General features: G+C 54.4%; 11 protein-coding genes across 11 annotated transcripts; 5 read left to right on the top strand and 6 right to left on the bottom strand.

Moving 5' to 3' along the window:
* Positions 1-135: 135 nt before the first annotated feature.
* NCS57_01271500 (uncharacterized protein) lies at positions 136-1,053 on the bottom strand (the record flags this gene model as incomplete). Its single annotated transcript, XM_053062380.1, has 1 exon — positions 136-1,053. The coding sequence occupies one exon, from the start codon at positions 1,051-1,053 to the stop codon at positions 136-138; it is 918 nt and encodes a 305-aa protein (XP_052908908.1).
* A 1,514-nt stretch (positions 1,054-2,567) lies between these two features.
* NCS57_01271400 (uncharacterized protein) lies at positions 2,568-3,128 on the top strand (the record flags this gene model as incomplete). Its single annotated transcript, XM_053062379.1, has 4 exons — positions 2,568-2,667; positions 2,748-2,846; positions 2,897-3,062; positions 3,116-3,128. 4 exons carry the CDS (start codon positions 2,568-2,570, stop codon positions 3,126-3,128), a joined length of 378 nt encoding a protein of 125 aa, XP_052908907.1.
* Positions 3,129-3,306: 178 nt separating this feature from the next.
* On the bottom strand, positions 3,307-4,467 carry NCS57_01271300 (Chalcone-isomerase domain-containing protein; the record flags this gene model as incomplete). Its single annotated transcript, XM_053062378.1, has 1 exon — positions 3,307-4,467. The coding sequence occupies one exon, from the start codon at positions 4,465-4,467 to the stop codon at positions 3,307-3,309; it is 1,161 nt and encodes a 386-aa protein (XP_052908906.1).
* Positions 4,468-6,204: 1,737 nt separating this feature from the next.
* On the top strand, positions 6,205-8,641 carry NCS57_01271200 (F-box domain-containing protein; the record flags this gene model as incomplete). Its single annotated transcript, XM_053062377.1, has 4 exons — positions 6,205-6,966; positions 7,018-7,740; positions 7,793-7,904; positions 7,953-8,641. 4 exons carry the CDS (start codon positions 6,205-6,207, stop codon positions 8,639-8,641), a joined length of 2,286 nt encoding a protein of 761 aa, XP_052908905.1.
* Positions 8,642-9,410: 769 nt separating this feature from the next.
* Positions 9,411-10,980, bottom strand: NCS57_01271100 (Ammonium transporter; the record flags this gene model as incomplete). The annotated part of the gene is made up of 4 exons (XM_053062376.1): positions 9,411-9,744; positions 9,798-10,475; positions 10,524-10,840; positions 10,894-10,980. The coding sequence occupies 4 exons, from the start codon at positions 10,978-10,980 to the stop codon at positions 9,411-9,413; spliced, it is 1,416 nt and encodes a 471-aa protein (XP_052908904.1).
* A 2,783-nt stretch (positions 10,981-13,763) lies between these two features.
* NCS57_01271000 (uncharacterized protein) lies at positions 13,764-14,360 on the bottom strand (the record flags this gene model as incomplete). The annotated part of the gene is made up of 1 exon (XM_053062375.1): positions 13,764-14,360. One exon carries the CDS (start codon positions 14,358-14,360, stop codon positions 13,764-13,766), a length of 597 nt encoding a protein of 198 aa, XP_052908903.1.
* A 338-nt stretch (positions 14,361-14,698) lies between these two features.
* NCS57_01270900 (uncharacterized protein) lies at positions 14,699-15,676 on the top strand (the record flags this gene model as incomplete). Its single annotated transcript, XM_053062374.1, has 5 exons — positions 14,699-14,711; positions 14,760-14,810; positions 14,862-14,907; positions 14,954-15,027; positions 15,075-15,676. 5 exons carry the CDS (start codon positions 14,699-14,701, stop codon positions 15,674-15,676), a joined length of 786 nt encoding a protein of 261 aa, XP_052908902.1.
* A 342-nt stretch (positions 15,677-16,018) lies between these two features.
* NCS57_01270800 (uncharacterized protein) lies at positions 16,019-16,690 on the bottom strand (the record flags this gene model as incomplete). Its single annotated transcript, XM_053062373.1, has 1 exon — positions 16,019-16,690. The coding sequence occupies one exon, from the start codon at positions 16,688-16,690 to the stop codon at positions 16,019-16,021; it is 672 nt and encodes a 223-aa protein (XP_052908901.1).
* Positions 16,691-17,230: 540 nt separating this feature from the next.
* Positions 17,231-20,161, top strand: NCS57_01270700 (uncharacterized protein; the record flags this gene model as incomplete). Its single annotated transcript, XM_053062372.1, has 1 exon — positions 17,231-20,161. One exon carries the CDS (start codon positions 17,231-17,233, stop codon positions 20,159-20,161), a length of 2,931 nt encoding a protein of 976 aa, XP_052908900.1.
* Positions 20,162-21,345: 1,184 nt separating this feature from the next.
* Positions 21,346-22,599, top strand: NCS57_01270600 (uncharacterized protein; the record flags this gene model as incomplete). Its single annotated transcript, XM_053062371.1, has 1 exon — positions 21,346-22,599. One exon carries the CDS (start codon positions 21,346-21,348, stop codon positions 22,597-22,599), a length of 1,254 nt encoding a protein of 417 aa, XP_052908899.1.
* A 585-nt stretch (positions 22,600-23,184) lies between these two features.
* Positions 23,185-26,691, bottom strand: NCS57_01270500 (Zn(2)-C6 fungal-type domain-containing protein; the record flags this gene model as incomplete). The annotated part of the gene is made up of 7 exons (XM_053062370.1): positions 23,185-23,366; positions 23,426-23,669; positions 23,786-24,102; positions 24,159-24,243; positions 24,295-24,822; positions 24,879-26,240; positions 26,581-26,691. The coding sequence occupies 7 exons, from the start codon at positions 26,689-26,691 to the stop codon at positions 23,185-23,187; spliced, it is 2,829 nt and encodes a 942-aa protein (XP_052908898.1).
* Between the last annotated feature and the right edge of the window lie 248 nt (positions 26,692-26,939).

The raw sequence follows: 26,939 nt of genomic DNA, 5'->3' as shown, positions 1-26,939 counted from the left end.
TTGTTCTAATGAGAATAGCAAATGGTAAACGAGCATCCGCATATCCATCCGGTTTAACGCCAAATGCACTCGATACTAGACAATCTTCTCGGCCTCTAACATGGCCGTCAACAACTATGAGTAGGAAAGTTCGGGTTATGAGTCCTTTGCAACATCCAGTTCCTTCAGTGTCTTCTGGACCTGCTGGACCAGCTCCTTTCTCCTCGCCCTGACCTCTGCAATACCCTCGCTGTCAATGCAGTCAAGCTTGAGCATGATGTGCTGCATGATGGACTCTGACACCTTGCGATGTTCCTCCTCCCGCTTCTTGGGATCGGAGGGGGGCGCCTCGATGTAGTCAGTGCAAAGGGGCAGCCACTTGATCTGGAATTCGACAGCGAGATCGTCCAGAGCCTTCATGGGGCCACTGGTCGCTCCAGAGGACACAGGCGGCGCAGGAGGTGATCGAGGCTGATCAAACGTAGAGGTACTGTCGCGAGGGCTGCTCGCCGACACAGAGTCACCGTCACTGGTGATGCCCTTCTTCTTGTCACGCTTCTTTCTGCGACGGCGGGCTTTCCTGTCTTCCCGGGGCGCATCAACAATCACCATCTCCTCGTCGGATGGGCTGCTGATATCATCAATCTCGGGAATCACCGCCATCAGTTCGCTGTTGTTTTTGACGCCGTAATCTCGAACTGGCGCCATGGGGTCCTTGAGCTGCTTGCCCTTGTATAGGAGCTTGATCCGTGAGGTTCCCCGCACAGGCAGCTCCATCATGAGAGCGACCCGGTCCTTGACGTCTATCACCCGCAGCTTTCCATCTCCGATTGCATACGCAGGAAAGTGCGCCGGATATGTCACGCCCCTGTTCTTGATCAAGAGGACGTCGTCTTCGGGAGCTGGCGGGGCAGCCGAGTGAGATCTGGGATAATACTGGGCTTCGGTCACATCATCCAGATCTTGGGAAGTGATGTAGCTAAAGTCATCGTCGGTGACGGCGGGCACACCGCCGGGGACAGAACCGTAGGGCGAAAGTTGTTCGCGGCTGATAGACCAGCCGTATCTCGACATTGTCAGGGGGACGGCGAGCAGGACGGCGAGGCTGCTGTAGACTAATGTTGGAGGGACACCGAGAGTGTCGGAAATGTAATCGCTCGAATCTTGAAAGGCAGACGAGAGATTAGCCAACGCCCCGTTGAGGTAGGACGTGACGTTTTGTAAGGCACCGGGAGATGCCACGATTTCTTGGGCGGAATCCACCTTGTTCAGTCGGTTCTAAGGTGGCCCCGAAGAGGACACCCTAGAGGCAAATGGGGATACAAATGCAGTTAATTGACCAAGGTCATGGACAGGAAGCGAGGTAAAGGCAGGGCGGTCGGGTCGAGAGGACGTCTGTTCAAGGCGGTTCTCTGTGATCGACCGTGGGCTGATGTGGAGCAGGTGGGCAGCGCGCGACGAGGACAAAGGTGGCGGCAGCGGACGACGATCACGACCCTTGGGGCCAGGGTCTTCCCAGCGATGCGACCTGGGCGACCAGTGTCGAGAGAGGTTCCCGCGGGCGGTGCGCAACGCAGTGAGTTGGCAGCGGGGAAGCCAGACAAGCAGGCAAGGCAAGGCAAGCAAGAAGGCGGGCAGGTCAGGTAGCGCAGGCGGACAAGGCGTCAGTCGGTTTGACAAGCGTCGGGGCTTGGGTTCTCCGGTGACACTGTGAGGGGCTTGGCCGTAATACGTCGAGGTCAGGCTGCAAGTATGTACCTCTGTACAACGTAGATTCGTATGCGCGTGGTGGATGTGTGTGGTGATGATGCAAGTCGCAAACCGGGCAGCTTGAGGATGCGGGCTGGGGGCTCAGCGATTGGTCGAGATGCAGGCGGGAGGGGACGGGAGATTCTGAATCTTGGATCGCGCTGTATGTACGAGCAGAAAGCAGATGCTGCAAGCAGTCCGGATCTACGATGGAAATCAAGGAGCCGTTGTTAGTTCGTGATGGTGAGAGGTCGAGATTGGTAGAGATAAAGGGTCGAGGCCAGATTTCTAAAAATTGAAACATTCAGCCCGGGGCCTGGTTAATCTCGGGCAGCCAGAGCCGCACGGGGACCCGACGCCTCCTTCCAGGTTCATGGCCTGACAATTGGCAATGGAAACCTGGGGGAAGACGTCGGGCAGTTCTAGCGGGAGAGCCCTGGGGGAGGGCACATTCAGGGGGCCCGGTATTTATCCAGAAGGCGCTAGAGGGCCCGAGGCCGGGGCGTCAAGCCCTGGAGAAGAGAGTCAAGGGACAGCGTTTGATTCCAGTCGAATCTGAGAGGCTGACTCAGCCCCGAGACCCAGATTGAGAAGCAATTGCATCATCGCTTTTCCGTCCGAAACCCCATGGAATTACATCCCCAACGCCGATATTCCAAATCCTATTCCAAATCCATTGCACTTGAAGCCCATGACAAATCACCCCGATTTGCCTCTACGTGCCGACATCCTCAGGTTCATTATCGCGCAATCAATCACCAGGGCTCCCTCTGATAGATAAATACCTCGCCGCCCTCTTCTTCTCCGCCCCGCTCTCACAAGCCAAGTAAACCCCATCCATGAACTTCTTCCGTTCATTCTTCCACCGCGCACCCAGTCCCGGCACCATGGCAGAGATCTCCCAGAAGGTTCAGCAAATCATTGACGACAACGCTGTTGGTATGTCGAAATCCATCCCGTAATGGGCGCTGTGGGGCGCATGCGTTCTTGGATAGTAGCTAACACCCTTGTCTTCGCAGTCGTCTTCTCAAAGTCTTACTGCCCGTACTGCAGACAGACCAAGAAGACCCTGGACGATCTTAACGCCGTCTACGAGCTCCTCGAGCTTGACCAGATCCGTATGTTGTCCACTTGATCTGGTGAATAAGTCTCTTACTAACATGTTCAGCCGACGGCTCTGACATCCAGGATGCCCTCGAGCAGATCTCTGGCCAGCGCACCGTCCCCAATGTCTACATCAAGCAGAAGCACATTGGCGGCAACTCGGACGTCCAGAGCTTGAAGTCTGGTGGCAAGCTCCAGAACCTGCTCAAGGAGGCGGGTGCATTGAAGGCGTAAGGACCGGCTACTCTTGTTTGCCTGGACAAGGAGAGCTGATGACCTTCAGTTCCAAGCTATAGATGCTTGTAAACTATAGATACACGATGGCTAGATAGCATTGCCACTTGGTGTTGCGTGCACCTGCAAAAGCAGATGAGTTGAATTCATGAAACCTTCGACCTTACTCGTCGAGTTGTGCCTGCCTAGTGATACATGTCTTTTGCTGCCCATAACGTACACCTCTTCGTGATACCTGCTCTACAGAACTTGCGTGGCGACAGTGCCGACGGGTCTCTCAACAAACTCCATGACGCCATTGATAATGTTCCGCCTAGCCTCCTCTGACGCAACCTTCTTGCCAGCGAGGTAGTTGAGCCAGAGCAGCCTGGACAGCCGCTCATCACTCAGGCTTCCCATGACGCTCTTCTTTGGCGCCTTGAAGTCGCCGCTGTTGTAAGTGAGCGTCAATGTCCCTGAGGCGTCCCGGACGAGGAGGAGTTCCTTCTTCTTGAGGACGAGACCTCTCTGGAACATTTGCTTGAACGTCTTCATAGCGGTTCCAAAAGCCTCATCATTGTACTCCGAGTCTCGACCCGTACGAGCTTGAATTGCCCTCACAAGCCCATCGCGCATATGAGGAAAGTCTGTGTCCCGAACGGGGGTAATGCGGAACGCCGTGCGGCATCCGGCATCCTTCAGAATCGCATTCCATGTCTCCTCGCCCTCGGTCGCATCCTCCAGCGCCTTGCGCAGGGCCTCCTTCTCCGATGGAATCAGAGTTGTGGCTAGAGGGTTGATCTTCTTGACGAGGTAGTGCTGCAGCTTCTCAATGTCTTGAGTAGCGACGTAGAAGCCAACCACATACACCTCAATGCCAATGAAGGTTACCGTCCTCGTTCCCAGACCAACCAGTGTGAACTCGGTGCCCTTCTTGTCGGTAACAGCAGCCGCAATTGGGCCGGGGGCGCTCTGAGGCGGGGCAACCTCTTCGATGTCTATCGTCCGAGGATACAACTTGATGGTGGTGTTGCCGGTGGGAACAACCTCTTGACCATCCTCGTCGTGGAGGACAACCTTGCGCTTCTCGCCCGCTTCAGTCTTGAAGGTTTCTGTCGGTATCGGCGCATCACACTTGACAGCCCGCTTCTCCTTCTCGCTCTGGACATCGATGGCTTGCTTGAGCTTCCAAGCTGTGTAAATGAAGGAAACAATGCCAGCGATGGCACCGGCGGCCAGGAAAGCAGTGCGGTTCTGCTCGTAGTCTCTTCGCTTCGCATTGAGGTGATTCACGTCCAGATCATCGACCAGACGGTTGGATTGACGCTGAGAGAACATGGTACGACGGGATGCCCGGGCGATGGCGCATTGCGTCCGAGCTTGCGCGCGAAGCACGGGACGAAGAGTCGAAGGACGAAGCATGACGACGCTCGGCGATGGTAAAGGAGGGTATCTATTCAATGTTTGAGGAGATATCAAATCAAAAACAAACCATCGAATGGGAAAAGAAGGGCATGGAGGTTGTTAGTGATGATCTGAAAGTGCAATCAAGATCCGGCAAGCTACGGACGATGGCGGGAAAACGTCTGATCCGTGTCGATGCCCCACATCACGTCGTTATCTAATCACCGACGCAACTACGTCAGCGTCACCATCACGAGCATCTTTCTTACCCTGGAGTCGGGCATCGAAAAGTAGTTGAGGCAGCCAGCTGAGATTCGGACGAGAGAGGGACTTTATATCACATGCATCTACGGAATGATTATTTGTAGTTTGAACAGCTGGTTCCGTATTAAATGTAGTGCAGAATGGTAGGCGGGGTCACTTGTTCACAGAGCGTGTTGATGACACTACAACGTGACATTCTCCGCATTAAAGAGTCATCAGCGAAGACATGAACTCTTTAATGGTAACATCAGCCTAAGGGCAGGAGGGGATCCTGGACATTTAACAAAAGGACCCATGTCATACCCTAATTCGGGCTTTTGCATGATCCTCAGGTATTACCGTCATGGACTCCCTCTCTCCATGCGCCGTATTGTGGCTGGAGAAGCAAGGTTGAATCCAGACGCTCCTGGCCGTTTTCCTCCAGCCTTCCATACGAACCAGAACTCCTATTCATGTTCCATGGGTCATTAATGGCTGACGCCACTTCATTGTTCAGACCTCTCAATGAAGCGCCTCCAGTAAGCCCGTTTCTGGCCTCGACGAATTACACCTCTGTATACCTATCAGATATTACTATATCCCTCTCCGTCTCCCCCGCAGTCAACGTGATCGGTCGTGACCTGAACACGCGATCCAGCGAGACACTCTGCATTCCTCGCATCCATCCTCACGGTTCTCATCAAGCTTGTCACTCTACAGAGTCACATCCAAGTCAAGACCCGCAAGCGCCATCCCCCTGATCTAGAGAGAAGACTCCCGCCTCAACCCCACTACGGTCATCCCCGCGACTAGCAGACAAGGACATCCGGGACCATCTGGGGACCGCCTTGTCCGCGCGCCGAGTGAGGTGCAGAGTCTTCACAGGCGGGCTTGCAGCGCTTACAGTGGGCTCCCAGCGCATGACCACGCGAATTTACAGGGCGCATCTGCCAAATCAAGGACCCAGATCCCTCCCATCGCGACTGAAACCAAGGAAATAAACACAGACGCCTCCCCTGTCCTTGCGGGTACTTGCAAAGCCCAGCTTCCACCTGCGCCAACACGAGTACTGTGCTGGCCACCGTAGGTACCCTACCCAAGCCCAACCCAGCCAGTACCCAAGTTTAGCGAAAAGCTCCGCCCCGTTTTTGGCTCGCCTTGCCAACTGGAACCAACCTACGAACTCCAACTACCGCCGCCTGTTCCACCATCATCATCATCAGTTTCATCGTCGCCGCGAAACGCATACATTCGAAGCGAGCGAGCGTGTTGACATCGGACCGCGTCCCCGAGCATCCTGCATCTACTCAAGTCACGTCGAATACGCTTTCGCTACGATAACGAACCTCATCGGCCTTGAACGGGCCTCCCGAATCTCGCAGTCGCCCGTTGCCGCTGCTTAAGAATCACCCTTGTGATCCCTGATTTTCAGGCTCCTTGTTGCCCAAAACTGTTCTTCGACGACCGCTTAGCCTGTTATAAACACAAGCAGCGTGCCCGTATCGCCCTTTGATGCGGTCCGCTGCCCTGCCCGCCAACATGGCTGCTTCCGCCGCTGCTCGACCGAGCCCTACGCCCGCCGACGACCAAGATGACTCCCGATCGTCGTCGTCGTCGACTTCCCCCGCGCCCGCCGACAACGAAGAGTCCGACTTCTTCCTCGGTGCAAACGATTCACAGTCGAGCATCGGAGTACCAAACTTTCAAGATATGCAGGTCGAAGATGATTGCCAACCGCCCGTTAACCGGCTGCCAAACGAGATCCTCATTAGCATCTTTGCCAAGTTGAGCGCCACCTCAGACCTCTACCACAGCATGCTTGTCTGCAAGCGTTGGGCCAGGAACACAGTCGACCTTCTTTGGCACCGCCCTGCTTGTACGAATTGGAGGAACCACAGCAGCATTTGCCAGACCCTGCAGCTCGAGCACCCTTTTTTCAGCTATCGTGACTTCATCAAGCGGCTTAACCTCGCTGCCCTCGCCGATAAGGTCAACGATGGTAGCGTGTTGCCTCTCTCAGTGTGCACCCGCGTCGAGCGACTGACCCTCACCAACTGCCGCGGGCTCACCGACTCTGGTTTGATCGCCCTCGTCGAGAACAGCAACTCGCTCTTGGCTCTCGATATTTCCAATGACAAGAACATTACGGAACAGTCGATCACTGCCATCGCCGAGCACTGCAAGCGCCTGCAAGGACTCAACATTTCCGGCTGCGAGAACATCTCGAACGAGAGCATGATTGCACTAGCAAACAACTGCCGGTATATCAAAAGAGTGCGTATGGATGAGTCTGTTGATTGATGCATGTGACTAATTCCGTGGTAGTTGAAACTCAACGAGTGTGCCCAGCTTCAGGATGATGCTATCCACGCTTTCGCCAATAACTGTCCCAACATCCTCGAGATCGATCTTCATCAGTGCAGTCGCATCGGCAACGGCCCAGTCACGTCTCTGATGGTCAAGGGCAACTGTCTGCGCGAGCTTCGATTGGCGAATTGCGATTTGATCGACGACGATGCCTTCCTATCGCTTCCTGCTGGACGACACTTTGAGCACCTCCGCATTCTCGACCTGACTTCTTGCATGCGCTTGACGGACGCTGCGGTCCAAAAGATTATCGATGTGGCACCGCGTCTACGTAATCTCGTGCTCGCCAAGTGCCGGAACATCACTGATGCTGCTGTGCATGCCATTTCTAAGCTCGGCAAGAACCTGCACTATGTGCATCTTGGTCACTGTGGAAACATCACCGACGAGGGAGTCAAGAAGCTTGTTCAGAACTGCAACCGCATCCGATACATCGATCTCGGCTGCTGCGTCAACTTGACGGATGAGTCAGTTAAGCGACTTGCTCTTCTCCCCAAGCTGAAGCGTATCGGTCTGGTCAAGTGCAGTTCCATCACAGATGAGTCTGTCTTGGCGCTTGCTGAAGCCGCATACCGACCCAGAGTGCGACGAGATGCCAGCGGTGTTCTGGTTGGCGGCGAATACTACGCTTCAAGTCTCGAGCGTGTCCATCTCAGCTACTGTATCAACCTCTCTCTCAAGGTCAGTATAGATCAAGCCTATTCTTTCCTGGACAGCTACTAACTGCATACAGAGCATTATGAAGCTGCTCAACTCATGTCCGAGACTCACTCACCTCAGTTTGACGGGAGTAGCTGCCTTCCAGCGCGACGATTTCCAGCCCTACTGTCGACAAGCGCCTCCAGGTCCGTTGACTCAGTTATGATTTGATACCCCTGCTGACCATGCTACAGAGTTTACTCAGCACCAACGAGATGTGTTTTGTGTCTTTTCAGGCACCATGGTGTCCAAGTTCCGAGACTTCCTAAATACCTCACCACAGTTCGAGGAATACTGGGAGACTAACAGCTGGCCGCGCTCAGCTCGCTGGGACGCTATCCGGGCACCCCGTAACTCTGTGGCTACTCAACAGTCAGCTGCCGTGGGTGAGGGAGCCGATGATGAAATGGCCGACGATGACAACGACTTTGAAGGAATGGACGGTAGCGAGATGGCAGTGGATGCCCAGGTCCCTATCCCCGTCAACGAAAACGTCGCCAACGGAACTGTGAATCCTAACCAGCTCATGAACAACACATTCACACAAGCCATCCCTGTGCCCCCTCCGCCACCCGGCTTATTACTAGGTCAGCTCCCTACACTCTTTGCGCCACTGGCCCGCCTCTTGCCCTCGCCGCGTCTAGCGCGAACGGCTCCAGGATTGCTTGGGTCTGTGGCATATCGGAACACCATTAACAACCTGACAGCAGGCGGAGTACAACAGCAGCGGCTCCCTCAGGTCACCAGCCATGCCAGCGCGGCAACCCTGGGCCACGGAGGTCCTACCAACGGAGAGCCTTCAACAGGCGCGAGCACGGCGACTATCCACCGACCACAGGAGAATGGCGAGCAGCAGCAGCAGCAACCCGACGTGATGAACTGAAACGATAGAATGTTTGCTTTAAGGCTCAGGTCAGGTTAGCGATGACACCACCATAATTTGTTTTTGGGCTTCTCTCTTGCCCACGGTACGGACCTCCTTGGGCCAGCTCCCCCGCGTTCGACCCGGCTAATGGACGACCAAGGCGTTGGAAGAAGAGCAGAGGAGCTCTCTGGAACGGTTAGACGACAGACACAGAAAGCGCGCGCGCACCGGGGAGTTTTTTGTTGTGTGAATGGCACGCCGCGGTTTTTGCGGCCACGACTTTTGACGGCAAGGAAACCACACGTAACTAGGTATACCACGGGGTGAGGGGGTAAACGGCATGGAGGAGGCGGACGGACACACGGGGCACGTACGTACATGATCAGTCACGACGGGCTTTTGCTTGGCTTTTTTTATACAGAGGCTGTGCGGTTATCTGGCATCCTCTGAGAGGAGAAGAGGATCATGGTAGAGCGGTCATTGTGTTGATAATGCCTGCTTGGGGGGACACATAGTCTGATTACATGATGCTTTGCGTTGTGCTGTGACGCGAGTTTTGGAGTTGCCAATAGACTTGCTTTTGATGCAAATGATTTACTCTTGGTTGTTGAAGACGTTGAGTTTATAAATAATGTGTTATTAAGTTGACTATCTGGTGTTGACCAACGTCTCACTAGATATATGGGTATATATAATTGCCTTCACAACTCGACGACAACGACATACAAGTACTACTTCTTATGTATCCATGGTATCATCCATCCTCCAGAGTCTCACACGTGAAACTCTAAGCATTCCCCTGAATCTTCTCCTGGCTAGTCTGAGCACTGGCAACTGAGTGAGGGTGCGTGCTATCAGCCATGTGTCGGGTCAGCTCGACATAGTCGTAGGCAAACTCGCCGAGCTGACCGTCATCGAGACCGAGCTCCTCCTCCTCGGCAGAGACGCGCAGCGAGAGGCCGGGGATGAGGTTCATGAGGAACAGGAGGATGCACGAGAGGACAAAGGACCAGCCAAAGGCGGCGCAGGTGCCGGCGATCTGGTAGCCGAGCTGGACCCAGTGGCCATCAACCCAACCGATGGGGTCGTACTCGCCGCCGTCGAGGTTAGCGATGGATTTGCTGGAGAGGAGTTAGTGAGGGTTTGTAAGTGAGTCAAGGAGTGAAAAACATACGTTCCAAAGATACCAGTGAGGATGTTGCCAACCATGCCACCGATACCGTGGACGGCAAAGATATCAAGACCGTCATCGATGTTGAGGACGAACTTGAGCTTGGTGGCAAAGTTGCAAAAGATACCACCGCAGACACCGATGATGACAGCAGCCCAGGGCTTGACGAAGCCAGCAGCAGGGGTGATGGCAACGAGACCAGAGATGGCACCAGAGCAGAAACCGATAGTGCTCCACTTCTTCTCGAGACGGTAATCGAGAAGAGTCCAGGCAATGGCACCGCAAGAGGCGGCAAGGTTGGTCACGTAGCAGGCCATGACGGCGCGAATGTTCATGCCGAGAGCAGAACCACCGTTGAAGCCGAACCAACCGACCCAGAGGAAGACGGTGCCGAGCACGACGTGGGTGACGTTGTGAGGACGGTAGGGGAGACCGTTGTTGCGAGAGTAACCAGTACGCTTGCCGAGCATCAGGGAGTAGGCGAGGGCGCAAGTTCCCGAAGCAACGTGAACGGGACCGCCACCAGCAAAGTCGTAGCTGGGGAGGTTGAACAGCCAACCGTTACCGTTCCAGGTCCAGTAGGCAATGGGGTCGTAGACAATGGTAGACCAGAGGAGCATGAAGACCATGGCAGGGAGGACACGGCCACGATCAGCAACGGCACCAATAGCGAGGGCAGGACTGTCCAGTTAGCATTTCCCCTCGCCTTGTTTGGAGAGAGATACTCACGTAATGCAGGCAAACATGCCCTGGTAAAGGCACAGCAGGATATCAGGAAGGAAAGAAGATCCATTGGGCTGAGCCAGAGTCTTCATGAGACCGAACTGGGTGAGGTCGCCCAGGAAGGCGTTTCCAGTTCGAGAAAAGGTCAGGGAGTAGCCCCAGAAGAACCACTGGAAGCTGATGACGGCGACCGAGGCCATGGACAGCAGAATCAGCGTCAGGGCAGACTTGCGACGGGCGAGGCCGCTGTAGAAGAAGCCGACGCCGGGAATCATGAGAAGAACCAGGACAGCGGAGATGACGATGAAGGTCAGGTGCCCGGTCTGGAGCCAGCATGTTAGTTGACATGATTACGGTTAGAGTACTGTCCACTCACGTCGTAGAAGACATTCAGGTCATGGATGCCAGAAGAATAGCCATCGTCGGCCTTGCCCTCTGTTCCATTGTAGGGGAGCGACGACATGATGGCGACAGTGTCAAAGGCAAGACTGTCAAAGCTTGTTGTTTGTTCCCAGAACCCACGATGTTCGGATGGGAAGGACTTGAAGGGATGAGGCGAGACAAGAAACGGTCTGGGGGTCGACAAAGGCTAAATACCTTGCTCAACATCCGACGGGTTCAAGACCAGACAAAGGCAAATCTGACACCAGGGGTATCCTCCTTGAATCCGATCCTCCGTGACAGAAAGGCTAACAAGTTGCGCCGGCGACAGGGGGGTACATGTCGGATATGGTGTGGGGGAATCTTGATAAGACGCCCATAGCTCGAGTAGCAATATGAGAGCGCCCCCTAAGGAGGTAATGAACATCCGAAAGGAGTCCGAACTGACCAGACGGCTGCAGCCAAGAGAGCCACTCGTCAGTTGGCATTCCGTATTCAAGGCATGGGATCACTGTGCGAGCCGTCATCTCTGGGGCAATAAGATACGGCATATGGATATCTCGGGATCCAGAAATAGCCAAGAGACTCTTGGCTGTCGATAGACTCCATGATTGTAATCCCCGATAGTCTAGAAAAGGCTGACAAACCGAGTTTCGTCGACGAAATGAAGCATCTTCTAGCTCTTCTCGACGGGTTCTTTTGTGCTTATCGCAGCATGCAATGCATGCGCGATCCCATATGCGAGTGGGAGGGCCGGATCCCAAGCCACCGTCGACTTAAAACGGCGCCTACTGATAAGCATCGAAGTTCCAACAGGCCCCTGGCATTGCGACCTCGGCTTGGCGGTTGGATCGAATGAGCATCCTTTCTTGGCTTTAGGCTTATCGCAGTGAAGGAAGCATCCTTGGTTGACGACTTGTGAAGCGGAAAATGCAACCCCGGATTCTACAGTTTCGGAAATGATCCGCACGTTGAACTTGAAGAGCGTCCCGGGGTTGTGAACTGCTGCCGCACTGCCACAAGATGACCACTGCGCTCTAGATCTCGCCTCTGGTGTCTGAGCTGGATCTCAACTGCCGACTGGAATAATGGACGACTTGTCTTGCCAGTTGAATCCGAGAAGAGGTCAAGGTTCCATTGCTCCTCACGGCCTGAAGGCATAATAGTAAGCAGCACCTCAAGGGTTACAGCCAAGACTCATCCTCGCGCCTCGCAGCCCATTTTCCGCTTCCCCAGACGCCTTGCAGAGCCGATCCAACGCCGTCCGAGCTTCTTATCTCCAGACTCGCTAGATTGCCTGCTGGGAGTTGTTGGATGAGGTCGAATGGGGCACGCCTGATTGGGCCGCTGCCTTATCTCTTGGCGAAGCTGGTGGAGCCCCTAGCGGTGATGGCTGGGTCCAAAGCAAGGGCCTGATGTACCGGGGTCTCGTCCTTGTCCCAAAGAGGTTGTAAGTGAAAGCCTCCTGCGATTGGGGGTGAGTTGGAATGCCCGTAGATGAGACTGCTCGCTGCTGGAGAGCTTGGTCATGCAGAAAGCCGAGAGCGTAAGGGAAGCGTCGGCAAACGGATCAAGATGTTGCTGTCATGCCGGTCGGTTAGTTCTATGCTGCTTGAACTGTCTGAAGCTGGTGATGGTCCGAAGAGATGATGCCTTATGCTACGAAAAGCTCAACATCACAATTTCAGCCACTGAAACGCCTGAGACGTTACAGAAGCTCGATCCAAGCTCAAGTTGACCTGTTCATTCTCCACACTTTCCATCAACTGTCGATGGCCCTCTTGCGCCCGCACAGCCTTGTGAGAGACGGTTGCGGGCGTCGGTATGCGAGCTTCCCGCTCTCTGCGACCCTTCAAGGAGGTAGGATCTGACGGGCACCAAATATTTAAGACTGACCTCTCCCGTCGTGCTGGACTGTTCTCGAGTTCGACTCTAATCCGACTTCATCGACGCCGCCGACCCTCGAGTGACGAACCCGAATATGCTTCTTGACTTTGATGACAGTGGCAAGCAGCCAACATGACTATCAACCTACTCCGACTGACCGATACCGAAGACCACGCTCGTTGCTCCGACTTGATGAATCATCTCCTGCTTGGCGGTCGACCAAAGGGCATTCATCGACCGGGGCTGAGGGTGTGATCATTCCGACAATCCATATCTCATTGGCCATCAAAAGTGCAGCACTTTGTTGGTGGGCATGTGTGAACACTTCGTCTCAGCTGCGAATGCGATAACAACACTTGGCGGGCCCGACAGCTGAATCCATGGATACCGTATGAGGACACCCGCTGCATCCGAACCTTGTGCCGAAGAGGCCGTCCACTTGGCAAAGATAAAGGAACTGGACGACCTCGAAATTACGCTTGTTTCCCGTGGCGCGATTAGCGTAGCGTAGAGATAAGGGACAACCATCCCGTCACGATGTTCCGCCCTAACGCATGAGTCGTATATCTCGCATCAGTTGGCCGGCGAGTGTCTCATGTCGAACGACTTCTGCCGTCTGCCTTGTGCCCAAAGTGCGAACGGCTTTCAAATCACAGGTTTGCTTCGGGAGTGCTCGATATTGTCGTCAATTGGGTATCTTGAAACCAACAACGTGTTGTCGTAGCTGTCTTTTCCCGTTTATAGTCGTAGACTGCGTATGAGCAATTGTAATTCAGCAATTGTAACCAAGACTGGGTTGGTTGCAATGAACTTGATGCGCCCGGCCAAGTTCCCGCTCGTTATTTGTCGTGAACGGAGTGCAGAATCTCCGACATGCATATGATTGGAGTGTTGCTCCGATGTGTTGCAAGACCTCAAATGCTTGAGCTCCTCTCGATGCCCTGAATCTCTGCCACCAGTTGGATTCAATCACGGATGTCATGACTTGAGCTCGGCCCTCCATTCGTCTTCCAGCTCGACGAGTCTTTCTGCAACTTTCCAGGGCGCTTCCTCCTCCAGGATTCTCCTCTGTTCTCCCGATATCCGGTCAAGGACATATCGACTGACGGTTTCGGGGTCTCTCTCCTTTGGTCGTCCAATGCCAAGGGCAATTCGCACAAACGGAGAATCGGGGTATTTCCCTTGTGACAGAGACCCCTTGACACTCTTGATCCCGTTGTGGCCTTTGTGGCTTCGATCCCACGCAGTAAGTCGAACGATGCCGAGGTCCTTCTCAAGTTCATCGTGCACAATGACCAGACTAAGTGATGATGGCTCATGCTGCTTGACCATATCCTGCCATGCTCGAGCGACAAAGCTTCCAGAGATGTTCATGAGAGTGGGCGACTGAACCAATGTGTACTTTGGTCCCTGAGACACCAGACATGGCTGCTTTCCGAGGGTTACCTCCCGAAACGAAGGGTACCGTAGGACCTTGGCAAGACCATTGAGAGCGAAATGACCCGCAGAATGAAGACTTTCGTATTTGGGCAAGGGATTTCCCAGACTGACAACGAGAAACCGGGGACTGAACATCTTGACGCGTGAATTGATACCGAGGCTCAAAGAGTCCTTTACAAGAAAGTTTCTAAGCAGCTGCAAACGCGGTGTCACGTGATCCGACTCGGAATAACACTGCCCCGACCAAAGTGCTCAGCCCCGTCGCTGACGTCGATCAGTCGATTGGGCTGTATTGTGGCTGAGCCCCAGTTTTGTCGTCACTCAGTGTCCAACTTCCATGGATGTTGGCTGACTCCTGTAATTACAACTTCCAACACTGTCGATATACCCTCGAGCGCGTCCGCAATTCCTTGCCGATTTTTACACCTAATCGAACCGAGCGAAGTCATTCTTAAAAGCACAAAACTGTCAACATGTCGTGGGCGGGTAGGCAAGCCATCACCCCGCAATCCGGAGGGGTCTAACACGAGGCAGGGTTCAAGAAGAATGTGAATCGCGCGACGACGCAGGTGATGATGAAGACGGGTACGTGAGATTGAGCGCGAGGTTGTGGAAGAGGCTGACGAGGGGCTCTAGGTCATGTGGAGAAGACCAACGATCGCGATTATGAGGTTGAAGAGAGGTTAGCAATATTTGATAAGTTGGAAGCAGGTGCCTAACGGAACTAGACGATTCAAGACCATGGAGGCGGCTGCGCTGCGGCTCCAGAAGGAATCAAAGGGGTACCTTGACTCGCTAAGAGGTAGGTCTGCCGCCATGCGGTTTCTCCGGAGAGACTAACAAAAACAGCCATGACTGCCTCACAAATGCGAATCGCCGAAACGATAGATGCGTTCTACGGCGACTCGGGCGCAAAGGACGGCGTGAGCAGGAGTTACAAGCAGGCAGTCGAAGATCTGGACGCCGAGACCATCAAAGCCCTCGACGGACCCTACCGGACAACCGTCCTCGACCCCATCTCCCGGTTCTGCGCCTACTTCCCCGACGTCAACGAGGCGATTAAGAAGCGCTCCCACAAGCTCCTGGACTACGACGCTCTCCGCGCAAAGGTCAAGAGGCTTGCCGAGAAGCCCGACAAGGACGCCACCAAGCTGCCCCGGACCGAGAAGGAGATGGAGATGGCCAAGGCTGCTTACGAGCAACTGAACGAGCAGCTCAGCTCGGAGCTGCCGCAGCTGATTGACCTCCGAGTGCCGTACCTCGACCCCAGCTTCGAGGCGCTCGTCAAGATTCAGCTGCGCTTCTGCGCCGAGGCATATTCCCGCATGGCGCAGGTACAGCAATACCTGGATGCCGACACAAGAGACCAGTACGCCGAGGGCCAGCTGGATGCCAGGGTAGAGCAGGTGTTGCAGGAGATTCGGGAGCTTAGCATCAGCGGCACGGTCTAGGCTTGGACAAGCTTCGTGTGTTAATAGTGCACTTGGGAACGGCGTACGGAGGTGCTTCTTGCTTGTAGACATTATCTAGCTCCATGAGGGACTCATGAGCAAATGAATAGACACCCTGACTTTTGGGCATGACGGTTCTGAAGCGAGGATGAAGTACATGTCGCTTTGTAGGTCATGATCGCATTCATAGCCACTCTCGATTGAGGCAGCCCACCACCGTATCATTATCATGGTTGCCCCTCATTAAGACATCTAGCGATGCACATCTGGGCCCTGTTTGGTACAGCGCGCCTTCGTTATTCACCCTTTTCGTCACAGCTTGGGTTGCATCTTGGTCGACACCTATTGACCAACAGCTGGACCACCACCCGCTGACCCAAACAGATCGCTGATGCTCAGCCTCCTCCCCATCGCCTGCATAGCTGGGCCAGCCTCGGGCCCTTGTGTCTCGATAGGTCCAGCAGACCGGGCAATCTTCCAAGCCTCCTGGATCATGGCGGCATTCATCTCTCTCGTCTCATCCTTGTCATTGTGAATCCACACTCCTAGCACCTTGTCGCCTTCCTCCCAGTCGCCCTCGACCTTCATAATGACGAGCTCGCCAGAGACTTCAGCGTGTGATACCCTCGAAAGATCCACTATAACATTGTCCAGCCCTCTTCTGCTCAACACAAAAACGCAAGCTCTGGGTCGCTGGCCAGGGTCCTCAGGTAGCGGCGACTGGGCACAGACAAACATGGTGCCCTCAACACCAGACTTCTCCCACCCCCCTGATGCGCTGTTAAAGGTGTAGATGACGGCGTTGGCCGCTATGCTGAGGATGGTGTGGATGGAGGGGAGGTAGCGCTGGAGGACAGAGAGGTTGAGCTCGGTGTTTGTACGTGGGGGAGGCGGTGCGTAGTCGGCGTGCACGGCTGAATAGGCGGCCGCATCGGATTCGTAGTCTGAGATGGCAGGTATTCGGTTCGATGGCTGACGGTTGTGCCGCGCCTTACGCGGTGTTGGCCTGCTCATGACGATGCTCTTGGAGTTGGGAATGGCTTGGATGAGGGCGCCTGGTATGGCAGAAGAGGAGCAGGTAGCTGGTATTTAGCTGCGTAAGTGGCCCAGCAGTGAGTTTGTTCACGAATGTATGGCATAGAAGAGAGTGTCCTGGTGTTTGTGCTGGAATGACATGCCGATCAAGGTCGAGGTTGACAAGGCACATGATGCGCCTGGCTTGGGCGGGCTCTTTGGGCGTCTTATCGATAAGACTCGCGACTCCCCGCGGGGCCCTCCCTTCTACTCACCTACATCATCGGGCCCAACTTCAAGATCTCGCGTTGCACGTTGGCTGTGGCGGGTTATAATTGCTTTGCATCCCTTCTTCTGGCTTATCCAACATTCTTTTGGCACAGCTTAGAGTCCAAATACTGCCCTGTTTCTCGCAGCAACGGCCTTGCAGTTGAGCTCCAGTGGGAGGACGTCATGATCTAGAAGGCCACCAGTCGAACTCCCCGCGATAGGTCACGACGGCGTCGCATCACCAGTTCTCACTCCTCCAGCACTGCCACGATGGCTTCCATGACCGACGACCCTGCAACGCAGTCTGTCGAATCCGAACCGGTGGATCTGTCCTCGACGACACCACACTCGCTCGCCAAAGCTGTCCACGCCAGACGATCCGAATACGTGCGCCCGCACCGGCTAAAGGTCAAGATCGGGACGTGGAACGTGGCAGCATGTCCAGGCACGGATAAGGACCTTGCAACCTGGTTCACATACGGTGAAGGTCTCGACCAAAACTTTGCGGGACTCAATCTCGTGCAAAATGACGCCGTCAAGACCGACAATAAGCAGCCAGGCAATTCGGAGCCGCTGCACCTGACAGCCGGGAAGGATATCGGTCTCTATGTGCTGGGGCTGCAGGAAATCGTAGACCTCAATACGACCAAAGAGTACATGAATCGAGCGGTGTATACGGATACCAGCGTCATGGACAAGTGGAAGGCTGCGCTGGAAGCTGCCCTGCCCCCCGGATACGAGCTTGTCACAGCCGAGCAGATGACAGGCCTGTTGCTTCTGGTGTATGCATCTCCAGAAATTGCGCCCACCATCAGCAATGTCAGTACAAAGCAGGTCGGCACGGGGCTTCTAGGATACTTTGGCAACAAGGGCGCTGTTACGACTCGGCTTCTCCTTGGCGAGACAACCCGTATGGTCTTTATAAACAGCCATCTAGCTAGTGGCGCTGGCTCTTCATATCTGGACCGGCGGTGTTGGGATGTTGGCCAGGTTCTATCTCGGACTCAGTTCGACCCAATTGTTCACGCAGGCGTTGAGGAGGAAGAGGGAGAAAAGATTGGTGACGAGGACCTTGCTTTCTGGTTTGGAGACCTAAACTTTCGACTCGACGGCCTGCCCGGAGACGACATTAGACGGCTGCTCATGTTGCATGCTCGAGGTGAATATGGCGCGCCTGAGGACTCGAAGCCAGTCCTTCCCGAAGAGGGCGTGATCGTCATGAGAGGTTCTGATAGTGACGATGATACCACCACGACTTCGTCATTGCACTCTCGAAACGAGAGCTTCGATACCGCTAGCGATCTTCCGGACCCCGACGACTTTCCTGAAGACCCAAGCCAGGATCCCACCTCGTTACAGTCGACCATCGATTCGTTACTACCGCACGACCAACTGCGCAGGATGATCAAGCAGCGCAAAGTGTTTCACGACGGCTGGAGAGAAGGCGCAATTACATTCCTTCCGACATACAAGTACGATGTGGGAACAGTTGGGCTCTTTGACTCGAGCGAGAAGCAGCGTGCGCCAAGCTGGTGCGATCGCATCCTGTTCCGGACTCGAAAAGACAAGCTAGACTTTGAGACCAAGGTTAGAGAGGAAGAGGAGGCAAAGAAGAAGGACGAGGAGATGAGGTCCAGAGGATTAGAAGAGGACGAAGACGTGCTCTTTAGCTATGATCCTGATGCTGATGGAGAGGATATAAGCGCGGCTACCGACGCAATCGAGTATGATGAGTACGACGAGAACGAGGAACCAGAGGCCGAGGATCTGGTGACTAAGGAGGGCTTCCACGATCGTATTGACCTGGAGATTTATGCCTCGCATCAGCGCATCACGTCGTCAGACCACAAGCCCATCACGTCTATCTTTACGCTCGACTACGATGCTGTTGTGCCAGACCTCAAGGCCAAGATTCACGCCGAGGTTGCGCGGGAGCTGGATAGAGCGGAAAACGAGGGCCGGCCAGGTATCACGGTAGTGGTTGAGGGCAGCGAGGGCACGGACGGCAATATTGTCGACTTTGGAGACCTGGGTCCTCTGGAGAGAAAGACACACTCGTTGACGGTGGCCAATACTGGAGGTGTTGCAGCGACCTTTTCATTCGTGGCGAAACCAACGACAGAGGACGGCGATGATGCCATACCCGAGTGGTTAAAGACAACCTTTGTACGCGCTGATGAAGAGTCACCAGAACCGCTGGGCGCTACAGTGACGCTTGACCCTGGAGAGACAGCTTCAGTGTTACTGGAGGTTCAGATCTCGGCGATATCCCACATCCGCGCGCTGAACGAGGCCCGCGCCAAGATCGAAGACGTCTTGGTACTTCGCATAGAGGATGGCCGGGATCACTTTATTCCTGTGCGCGGCAACTGGCAGCCCTCATGTCTGGGACGCTCGATCGCAGAGCTGATAAGGATCCCTGACGGGGGCATCAGAAAGTTTGTCAAGGAAAAGGGTATCAAAGGGGCAATCTCCTATGACTCGGATGTTCACTGCTCGGCACCAAAGGAGCTCTTTAAGCTCACAGAGGCGGTGCAAACCTTGGTGGAGCGCAGTCTCGCTGAAGCAATGATGCTTGAGGAGGCAGTATTGCCGCGGGATCCTGGGTGGCCACTGGAGTCGACAACGTGGAGAGTAGGGGAGGCAGAGCTGTTGGAAGCACAGATTGCGCTCGTGTCTGCACTCGACACGGATACTATGCTTCTGGATACGCTACCTCTCGAATGGCCGGCATCCTTCAAGCTGGAAGTTGTCTGCTCGGTCTTGCTACTATTCCTCAAATCGCTGACCGATGGTCTTGTCCCTACACACCTATGGGCGAAGCTTTCTACGGCGCTGCCTAATATTTCCTCATTGCCTCCAAATGTCTGGCCCGACACAAAGACGCAAATACTCGACATTCTCTCCTCAGCACCAAACCACAACATCGCATTCGTCTTCCTAACCGCCACGCTGTCCCGAGCCGCCACAGAACTCACGCCCGCGACGACAGACCCCAAAGCCACCGGGCTCACACGCAGACTAAGTTTCCGTCTGACTAATACAGAGGACGAGGACACCAAGAAGAGAAAGATGAGGGAACGCAGGTACGCCGAGATCGTGGGGTCGATGGTCTGTCGCGTCGACGAGAAGGAAAAGGGGGCCAAGGATCGAGCGCGGACGGTGGTGGAAATGTTTCTGAGACGGGACGAGGGTAGCTAGAAGCGCAGGGATCGCAAGATCAGGGCGATGCGAGCGACTGTATGAGTTTTGAAGGTACATGATGGCTCTGGAGGTGGAATTAATCTGGTCCGAAGGGTGTAGTGTATGTACGTAGAGTTGTTTGTGTCGAGGCATCAATACGGGTCAGGGGATAATGGATGAACAAAGCATTTGATGTACAATGTTTGTATCCATCCACACTATGAGTGCCCAGAGTCGACAAAGATGAAGAGTCATGGAGAACATTGAAGGCACGTAAACAGCCCGAACAATCACCCATTAGAGTTCTTGCTCACATGGATCTTCAAGGTGGACAAACAGGTACTTGATCATTCATTATAGGGGGAAGTAGCGAACGACTGCAGCGCCCCAACAATCGCAGAATGTTCATTCTTATTCTCAAGACTTGAGTCCAACAAATTTAGCTGTCCCATCCTCCCTCGTGCAGCATCCTTTCCATGACTTCACCCGTCGTGCTGTCCATCGCCAGTTCCGTCATCCCTCCCTCAGGGCTCAGGCCCTCCTTTAACCCTCTCCGCGATAACCTCACATCGACCCGAAAACCTTCCGAGTGCAAGAGACCGCGAAAGCTCCCCGAGGATAAACCCTTTTGCCGATAGTCATATCGCCTTCAGTGATTCACTCTCCACCTGCATCCACCCGTTGGGGCAACAGACTCGAGCCCTGGGAGCAAACAGGACAGCAATACCATCGGTCGCTGGGTCTCGTTTACCTACTTTCCTCCATTCAACTCATTCTTCCTCGTTCTATCTCTACCCTCTTCGTCTGCAGGCTCTTTTTGCTGGCACTAGACTACCTGCGGCCTTACGGCCTCTTCTTCGCTTCGATCCTCGACCCTCCTCTTAAGGCTTCTTTTGACACCTTTTGATCATTTCCCTCTTGTCCATTGTGCGCCTCTTCATTCGAATAAATCCGACGATCTAGTGCTCGCGAATTAATCGGCCTTGTCGAGCTTCACCTCTTGCTTCACTCCTTCGCACCGTGGTCACCAACCCCAGTGGTGCCTTGCAACTCCTCAACACCTGGCGAATCCTTCCGATCACACCAGCCCGGAGCTTTCATTTCTTTTTGGGAGCGTTTCTCCCTTCCTGGAAGGTTACAAGCCTTCGTCTTACTACCTCATTAGCCCGAATTCGGGAGAGCACATACCCGACTCGAGCAACATGTCGCAGACTTGGGGGTTTAAGCCCAGATGGATGGTGGATGCCTCGATCGAGCATCGCAAGGTTATCAACAACACATGTTGGAGAAACATCCGCGACATGTGCAGCATTCTGGACCGCGCCTATGAATACGTACGGCCGGAAGATAAGGAAGAATTCAACCGCTGGCAGAAGTTGTATCGCCCCCCTGGCGAAAGGCCGCATCGTCCCCCTTACCAGAGGTCACATCGCAATGCCAACACTGCCCAGGGACCCCCCGGCGCCTTGCCCGAGCAGCTTACAGAGCAAGAGACAAACCTCCAAGACGCTTTTGAAGTGATGATGGAAGATGTGGTGCTGGACGGGCCCAGGGAGCTCGAAGATGCAATCCAGGGCACCATGATTCCACGGACTTTTTCGCTTCATGACAACAACCCAAGCCAGGATACCATGGATACATTCAACAGCGAGAGTTCAACTCTCGAAGACGTGTTTCAACTAGAAGCAGATGACGAGCATGAAGAAGAAGAAGAAGAAGAAGAAGAAGAAGAAGAAGAAGAAGGAGAGGACACAGACGCGGACTCGTCTCTCGACAATGGATCTCAGCTGGAGGGAGGCATCGCCCTGAGTGCTGCGTCTCAATCGGACGATGATTACTTGTCCTCAGATGTCACATCTCAGATGGACGACTGGACCTCGACACTGACGGACGAGACTTCGGATCTTTCCTCCCGGCCAGAAGATGACTACCCCGACCTGGGCATTTCGCCCGATACGGAAGAAGACAATTCGACCCCTACCATTGTGTCTCGACCTGAAAATGAGAACCCGGCCTTGGATGATGTACTTCAACAGGGCCCAACCATGCCAGAGACACTACGGGATAGAATGCCTGGTCTTCTCAAGGCGAAGCTCGAACGGAACGCAGTTTTTGAACATGTACTGACTATGATGAACCAACCCAGTCTCAAGCCCGCTGCTCGTCACACACAGCCGGCGCCACAGGGTTTCCAGGAGACCTACGACAACGCCATCATCCGGATTGAAGAGCTGAAAAGTCTTTGGTATTGCGTTCGAGAGACGCAACGTTACGTTCAAAAGCTGGAGAGAAACTACAAGAATGCCTGGAGGGATTTAGACGACAAAGCCTGGGTGTATAGGCACCGATCGAAGGTGGCCCCGGACTACCAACTCCAGCGCATGAGGAGCAAAGGTCAAGCGAGCCGCCTGAACGAGTGTATTGGTATCGATGATCCTTGGCCTGAGGGAGAATAGGGAATGCCCCCTGCCAAGAAGCCACGCAGAATGCTCTATCATCCTTCGAACGAACTACCTTCGGCTCGACGTCCGGCTCGCCCCATCAAGTGGTGAATAGAACTGTTGGATATGGGAGCACAATGGGCATCTGGTCACTCGTTTGGATCGGTATGAGGTCTATCGATGGGTCTAGAACCGAATTCGGAGGGAGTGATCGTACTGTTTCGTCCTGGAGATGGCATTCAAACTACAGGTAGTCAATGGATTTTCAACAACCTCTTTGTTCCCATGCTCAGCCTTTCCTCTTCGCTAATCTCCCCGTTTTAAATCTCGTGTAATCGTACCTAATGATGGTGTCCCTCGTTTTCAGGTCCTGTTTTCCCCCTAGGTTAAATCAAAAACAAAAATGCTCACTTCTCGCGCCCTATACCGAAATCATGTGTTTTTGATATTCGCTCGCAAGGAATGAATCGTGACGACAGCAGCGACTGCCGCAACCGGTCGGTTAATCAATGAAACGCAATTTGGCAATGTCTCAGGTTGAGATAGCCGGGGGTGGCATGATTTCTCTCTCCACACCCCCTGAAGTTTACCCCCCCTTGTTTAAGAGATAATCAAGGATGCGGCAGATTTGGGCACTGGCTCTCGCTGGTACGTGGGGTGAGCTTGCCAGTCTGGCTCGAAGAGTTGGGCTACCCAGTAGTAGGGGTGGTCCCAGTCGAACTTGTCCTGCTTGCCCGTGTACTCGACGTGGTTGGGGTTATGGGGTCGGTTGATCTTTTCAACTGGAGATTCAGGTCAGTCAAACCATGTTTTGTTTTTTTATAGAACCAAGGTGTTGTACTTTTGCCGTTCTCCTTCTTGTACACCTCCCAGATGGCGAGCTGCTTGAGGATCTCGGGGTCTCGAAGTGTCTCTTGGATGAGGGTGTACTGCTCATCCGTGAGATGGCTCAGAAAGGTTCCCTCCTTGGCCTTGGGGTCGGGAGATCGTGGCCACGGGTGCTTGTTCCTGTAGTGCCAGTGCGTGAGGATATTGTTGCAGCTCTCGTGGAGGCTCTCGACGAAGATGGGGATGGAGTATCGCAGCTGTTTCCAACAGTTGGTCATCAAACGTTTCAACCAAGGATCAAGTATTAGAGTGTTCTTTGATCTTGTGTACGACAGAAACGTCATTGAAAAACAAGAACAGGATAAAGACTCACCGTGGACCCGAAGTTTGCTCTCGCGTGACGGTACCTGTCCAACGTCATCAAGCTCGCTTCCCGTAGGAGGATAAACACGATCAGGTAGAGCGTGAACCACCAACGGTTATCGTTCTGCAGAAGAAGCCAGTCAATGTCTCGTAGGAGCTTGTTTTTGAACCGCTCGAGAACCCAGACGTAGTTGAGCGTGTCGAACTGGGCCACGATCATGCGGGGCACAGAGACTCTGCCGATCAGGGGGTACGATATATCCACGTACTCGGGGAGCATGCCAAGTTTTTCTTCGCCCACGATGTAGAAGGAGCCTGTCGTATGGCCTACAGAGACAAAAGGTTGGTTTTGCAAGAGAGGAGAAGGGGGAGGGAGGTCTTACGGATTGCGCACCAGAGGGTGAAGAGGTTAAGCATGATGCCTGCTTCTCTGATGTCGTCTTCCGTCTTTGTCTTGTTGCTTTTTTCCTGCAATGCTTGTCAGTTTGGGACGTGATGGAAGGCTTCTAGAACAAGTACAGTTAGGGACATGTAGTGCTTCAACGCCATGAGGTCCGTCTTGTAAATGCAGTCTACCTCCTGATCCTTGTCCGCCACATTCTTGAGGGCGTCTATAAAAGCAGGGACGGCGTTTTCAATGGTGTACCGCTCAACCGCCTCGGCAGTGGATACGATGTCGTGCAGACAGTAACTCGCAAGCTCCTTCTTCTTAAACGTCTCCTTTCCAGAGAGACTGTCGGTCCAGTACCTGGCTGTCACGTCGCCAGCTCTGGGCTTGAAGCGCACAACGCGCATGAGGAGTGGTTTACGGCAGAGGCCCTGCGAGACCTTGATGACGGTGGGCGTGTTGTCGAGACGGTCAGAGACGTCTCGCATCTGGATGCCCTTCCACCGCCGCGTGAGGTTGAGACCTCCGCAGCGGTAGAGCACCAGGTCGGCGATCTTGAACCTCTGGCATGGCATAAAGCGGATGAGTTTTGGAGACTCTTTGTGGACGGCCTTGCAGCTGATGCATTCTCCCTTGGGTCTATTCTGGTCCGTGTTGCACTGACCAAAGGTTAGGAGGGGGTCAGCTTTCTCAGATCTACAGGAAGTGTGTGTACCTTGATTTTCTGCATTCTGCAGCGCACGCAGGCGCCCATGAGTCTTGTGTTCTTGACATCCTTGCGTTCCTGGGGCCTCAGGGCCCGCCTCCCCTTGTGGGCATCATCACCGGGAGGAGGCTGGGAGTCGGGAGTCTCCATGGGCGGGCCATACTTTTGCCTGATGAGCTCGGCCTTTTCGTCATCGTCGTTGTAGGCGAACTCTGCTCGGTGGTACTCCTCGGCGAGCTCGTCGGACGTGTCGTACCCATGGTCTGGGGGATATCGTTCTTCTTCCGAGGAGCTGGTGTACAAGGAGGACGAGGAACTGTCAGTGTCCGAGTCTAAATCGTCTAGACGAGAGGCTTGGAGAGTGCGAGTGATAGTCCTGACTGTTCTGGGGTTGTAAGATCCACGAGATCGAGAGACAAGAGCTCGTCTCCAGGCCTCATGGCTTTGGAAGCCAAGTTGGACGACGGCTTCTTCCTCACTGCTTGATTCTTCTTCTACATCCCCTGCATCTTCAATTTCAATGTCAGCTTCTTCACCTTGACTCAGGTGACTGCTGTTGTCTTGATCATCTTCAAGTCCATCAGAGTCACCTTCAGCATCGTCTTCGAGGTCGTTATCCTCAGACTCGGAGGGCTCGCTCTCCTCCGAAGAAGCATCAGAGCTCGGAGCTCCTCTGCTCTCAGTTTGAAAGTTGGGAAGACGACCACCTCGCTCTAGCCTAACAGAGTTTGTGCCTGTGACACCTGCTCCGCGGAGAACTACCGGGGGACTCGAATCCTCGGCATTCTCAGGAGAAGAGAATTCATCCGGAGAAGCCCGTGGTTCCTCTGGGGAACGCTGAGGTTCCTCTGCAGGCTGACCCCCTGGCACTCCCCCTGCGCTGTACCCCCCAACACCACGCTCTCGTGCAGCACGAGAGACGAATGGTGGCAAAGTGTCCTGACTCAAGCCCAGAGCCAGCGGGTTCTCTTGACGAGCAGTGCCGGAGTGGGCACCTCTGCTGCTAGCAGGGGCGTCTGAGTGTCCATGACGTGCGTGCTGGTGTAAGCTTAAGTGCGGCGGGTAATAATTCGCGCTCTGATCACTGTTGGTGCTTGTCCTCACGCCTTGAAGGTTGCCGGACCCGAGATGGTTGACAGTTATACCCCTGGTATCGTGGGCTCTGGGCTGCCTCGGACTTCCCAGCCGGCGGCTCTCGTCGCCCCATACGGGAACATACGGCTGCTGCTGGTGCTGGTGCGGAATTATAGAGTACGGCCGAGACTCTTGCTGCTGGGAAGGGGAAGAATCGGGTGCTTGTCTGTCGAGGCGGCGACGCTTCAGGCGACCGTGGGCTGGGTCGGCGGTATGCTCCCGCTTCAGACCTGTCTTCTCGCACCTGTTAGAAGATTACAGCAAGCAGAACAGAGCAGAGTAAAGTTCCAGGAGGCCGGTCCATCCAACCCGGTCCCATCTCGACGTTACACACTGAGCAGACTGAGGCCACTGCGCCCGCGCCAACGAGCCCACCACCCCAGCAGGCCATCCCAATCCCAACTGGGGGAGGGGCCTACAACAACAGAGCCAGCTATGTACATGTAGTCCCATTCGCAGGGACATGACCATTGTAGGTAGACGAGTGGATGGATGGATGGATGTTGCTAGTTACACCGCAGCGACACGCCCAGAAAGCGACCGTGGCTGGGGGGGTCTTTTTTTTGCTCTTACTTACGCGGATCCCAGCCGGAGGAGTAGTTAGCTCCATACCGGCTCGTACAGTTGGCTGTGGCACCGGGCGAGTCTCCCCTAGCTCCCGTGGAGTAGGACGAGGAGGGAGTGTCATCAACGTTTAGCTTTCTCCGTTCCCATGCGTGTTGTTGCCGCTCTCTCTACCTCGCTTGGTAGTAGAGCAACGAACGCGAACGTGACAAAGACGCGGGCGAAGGGGCAGGAAGAAGCGAAGGGGGACAACGCACACGCACACACACACACAAATGACCGGTGGGGGAAACACAAGAGGAAGATGGAGCCCTCAGGCAAGCCCCCAAGGGCAAACCCACCCCGAGCCGCGCCCTCGTCCACTTGTTTCCC

Source organism: Fusarium keratoplasticum, chromosome 10, assembly GCF_025433545.1.
Source record: "Fusarium keratoplasticum isolate Fu6.1 chromosome 10, whole genome shotgun sequence".
Lineage (NCBI taxonomy): Eukaryota > Fungi > Ascomycota > Sordariomycetes > Hypocreales > Nectriaceae > Fusarium > Fusarium keratoplasticum.
Note: the sequence above shows the minus strand (reverse complement) of the source record. Positions and strands in the feature narration are given on the sequence as shown.